This window comes from Gastrolobium bilobum, unplaced genomic scaffold, assembly GCF_033153095.1.
Source record: "Gastrolobium bilobum isolate Gb01-03AN ecotype WA unplaced genomic scaffold, APGP_CSIRO_Gbil_v1 utg1221, whole genome shotgun sequence".
NCBI lineage: Eukaryota > Viridiplantae > Streptophyta > Magnoliopsida > Fabales > Fabaceae > Gastrolobium > Gastrolobium bilobum.
The window spans coordinates 1394054-1397981 of NW_026897257.1; the positions used below are offsets into that span (position 1 = coordinate 1394054).

At 35.8% G+C, this 3928-nt stretch overlaps 1 protein-coding gene across 2 annotated transcripts; it reads left to right on the forward strand.

Moving 5' to 3' along the window:
* The first annotated feature begins 619 nt into the window (after positions 1-619).
* LOC133305319 (probable WRKY transcription factor 17) lies at positions 620-2377 on the forward strand. 2 transcript variants are annotated; one of them, XM_061505495.1, is made up of 4 exons: positions 620-931; positions 1007-1525; positions 1643-1768; positions 1974-2377. In XM_061505495.1, the coding sequence occupies exons 1-4, from the start codon at positions 804-806 to the stop codon at positions 2137-2139; spliced, it is 939 nt and encodes a 312-aa protein (XP_061361479.1). In that variant the 5' UTR covers positions 620-803; the 3' UTR covers positions 2140-2377. The 2 variants fall into 2 exon arrangements, with proteins under 2 accessions (XP_061361479.1, XP_061361478.1); XM_061505494.1 differs by having other exon boundaries at positions 624-1525.
* The last annotated feature ends 1551 nt before the right edge of the window (positions 2378-3928 follow it).

The following is a 3928-nucleotide window of genomic DNA, read 5'->3' on the forward strand; positions in this document are numbered from 1 at the left end:
CGAATTTCATACTAATAAAAATGCAGTGGTTGTTAATAAATATCTAAGTTGTTTTCAACTTAGAAAATGAATGCATGCGTTTGAAAATGACAATATTCTAAACCAATCAAACATAAATACAGGAACTATCGGTCACAAACTAAAGTTAATAAATGTAATTTATGCATTTCCATTTTAAAAAGGTCATTATTAATATATTTAAATAAACAAAGAAGAGAAAGGGAGTCAAGCGACGAGGAATGCGAGTTGATCGGTTAAGAAAACTAGTACAGTACGTGCAACTGCGTTGACCATATTGGTTGCTTGGGATGGGGAAAAACTGAGAGATAATGAAACGCGTCGCGTTATTTAAAACAATAGAGATTACAAAGTCGTGTATATTAATAAAGGGAAGAGAAATAAATAAATTAAAAGAAGAAGGAAGATATGAGTTGGTGCATCCTTGGCTTGGCGGTGAAGGGTTTTTAATTTTTAATTTTGGTAAACAATTATTTTTCATGGTTTGGCTGCCACTTTCTTTAGGGTTTGGATGCGAGAAGTGGTAGGACCTACCACCAACTCCTTTACAGTAAGTAAACATAGTTTTTTTTTTTTTTTGTTTTTTTTTTTTGTCGTGGCGCACCTTGCCCATTATTTCAATTTGCATGAAAAAATAAAAGTCCAACGAATCTCGACCCTTGGATTACGAAACTTGTTTGACTTTCTCATCCATCCTTCTCTTTTATAACGTGCTCTTGTTGCTCTTCTCTCTCCCTCAAACCAAAACCTCTTGTGTTTTCAAATTCACGATTTCCTTGCGTTGAATGACAGTAGATCTGGTAGGGTTTTCCAAGATCAGGATGGAAGAAGAGATAGCCATACAAGAAGCTGCTTCCGCTGGGTTGAAGAGCATGGAGCATTTAATTCGCGTTCTTTCTTCTCAAGCCCCTTCTTCTTCTTCCTCTTCTTATTCCTCTGTTTCGTCCACACAGAGTAAACTCCACCACCACAACCATCTCCTCAATCTCAATCACCTTGACTGCTCAGAAATCACAGACTTCACCGTCTCTAAGTTCAAGCAGGTTATTAATTTGTTGAATCGCACCGGCCACGCTCGATTTCGTCGCGCACCTTCTCATCCTTCTCCCTCTGTTTCTGTTCCTTGTAAATCTGAAAAATTCAACCCTGTTATTCAAAACCAACCCCAGTCAGTGACTCTTGACTTTGCCAAGCCCGTATTGGTCAAATCCAATCCCAACCCATCTACCGATTTAGCAGTTTCTCAACACTCCAAGTCCAAGGACACCTATAGCATATCCCCTCCCATCTCCACCACCACCTCCTCCTTCATGTCCTCCATCACCGGTGACGGCAGCGTTTCCGACGGCAAGATAGGCCCCTCCATCCTCGCCGCCGCACCTGCCGTTTCCGTCGGCAAGCCTCCCCTGTCCTCATCTCACCGGAAAAGGTGTCACGATGCTACCTTCTCCGCCGGCGCATCCGGAAAAGTCTCATCCTCGGGCCAGTGCCACTGCTCCAAGAGAAGGTAAACTCAGACTCATCTTTTTCTTCAATAACGTAACAATTATCAACAAATGGAAAGAAAAAATAAATTGAAAATTGATAAAATTGTGTTTTTATTTTATTTTTATTTTTAAAATAGGAAATCCCGTGTGAAACGAACGATCCGAGTGCCGGCGATAAGCTCGAAGATTGCCGATATACCAGCAGACGAGTACTCATGGAGAAAGTACGGTCAAAAACCCATCAAGGGATCACCTTACCCACGGTATTATTCTACTCCTCCCTTTTGTTCCTCATTCATCAAAGTCAAAATATGATATTTGTTTCCGCAAGTGTTAAATATTTCAAGAAAATTAATTAATTGGCAGTCTCTTATATTATATTAATTCTTCTTATATATTAACATGACTGGATTCAAGGGAAGTAATAATAATAACAATAATAATAATAATAATTTTTGGCATTGGCAGTGGGTATTACAAGTGCAGCAGCGTGAGAGGATGTCCAGCGAGGAAGCACGTGGAGCGAGCCCAAGATGATCCTAATATGCTCATCGTCACTTACGAGGGAGAGCACCGTCACTCGCAGGCCCAAACCACGGGAGCCGCCGCCGGTTTTAACTCTCACCCGATTTAAGCGACGGCGGCGATCGGTTTGTAATTGACGGGATTGAAGTGGTAACCGTAGATCGTAACAGTAGCGGAAAAGAAGGCAGATTCCAAGAGAGAAAAAGAAGGAAAGTCAACTTTTGCTTTCTGGATTGTGACTTTTGTGGACCTAAAGTAAAGAAAGAGTCGTCTACAAGTTGATAAGGATTTTCGTGTAAATTCGAGACAGAAAATTAATGAAATATACGAGTTTTTTTTTTTGTTTTTTTTTAGCTGAGCAAGGGCATGAAATTCGTTGGACTTTGGGCCACTTGTTATTATTGTAATGGTTAGTTTAATATTAAATGTTATATTGGTGGGAGATATAATCTAATTCAAGTTGAAAGAAAAGTATCGATTCCATAGCCACAGGGTGGGATAGGTTGGTTGAAAAGAAAAGGTGCGCATGAAACAAAAAGTCAAAGGCGCGGGTTGAAACTGAAGGTGGAAATGGGAATCAATGTAACTTTATATAGGACCATGGAAATAATTTCCCATGGAATGGTGGTGCGAGTGGGACAGGTGGCACGGGTCCCGCGCCAGCTCATTTCAATATTCGCTGTGTTGCATTCCTATTTGCCTATGATAAAAGACATCTTTGAGACTTGAGAGTTGCGAATGAATCTTGACTCTTACGCTTTCGTAAATTTCAAGATCTTCTACTTTCTTTTTATTTTTTATTTTGCGAAAAAAAAAATTGATTGTCCTCCTTTATTAGTTTCAGAAATATTCACTTTGAAAAATTATTAATAGTATCATTTTATGAATTACGTGCCTTCACATTTAGGGAACATCATAAAATTATAATGTAGGTTGATAAATAAAATAAAATTTATATAAATATGAAATGACATATATGTATTTAAACATGATTTTTTATTAATAGTTTCCATAATAATAATGAATCCAAAGTGGTTCATTTCTGTTTTTGACTAAAATGACCAGTACTGGTCAAACAATACAATGAATGCAGACAACATTATTAACATGGTACTGCTCCGCTTCGAAGTTTGAAGTCTTCAACGCATTCACAATCACATTTGGGTCAAGTGGTTAGTTTTGTGGTCCCTTAAAGCAGGATGAACTTGCTTTGAATTTATTAGGGGAATCTGTGCCCGCCTAAATTCGAAGGCTATATACATACATTTTTATGACTCAAAATATTATATAGAAATGCTATTTTAAGATTCTCGAGAATAATTAAATTATTTATTCAGTTCCCAATGCATATTTTAGAAATATATGTTAGAATTTTATTTTTTTTTGGTAAATATATGTTAGAATTTTTAAAATGCTCCTGTTATATAAGATATTATTTAAATAGTATTTTCAATCTAACTAATAAAAAAGAAATAAAAAAATTAAATTGATTAGAATACCTATACTATAAAATGATTATTTTTACAGAGAAATATTTCTGCAGTTACTACAGATAAGTTATCTGCATTTATTTCTAAAACAACGTCGTTTTGGATTTAAATATAAAAATTATAATTATAAAGACTATAATAATCCTGAAATAAATTAAAATTATAAAAACACCATAATTTTCGTCCCAAAACGACGTCGTATTGAACTTACTGCAGATAACTTATTTACAGCTGCAGTAACTACTGCAGAAAAAGCGAACCCTTATTTTTATAACCTTATTGATACAAATTATTACATTTTATAATAATTATCATATTCAAATCATATAACTACACATTAAATATTTGCTAAGACATTATCAAAACTCAACTTCATAAGCAATGTAATAAAGGATATATGACTTGGGA

Bases quoted from the DNA above. Each gene is read 5' to 3' on its own strand.
- LOC133305319 (XM_061505494.1), top strand. From the start codon at position 804: ATGACAGTAGATCTGGTAGGGTTTTCCAAGATCAGGATGGAAGAAGAG. The intron at 1,526-1,642 runs GTAAACTCAGAC...TTTTTAAAATAG, and splicing joins TGCCACTGCTCCAAGAGAAG to GAAATCCCGTGTGAAACGAA. The intron at 1,769-1,973 runs GTATTATTCTAC...TGGCATTGGCAG, and splicing joins AAGGGATCACCTTACCCACG to TGGGTATTACAAGTGCAGCA.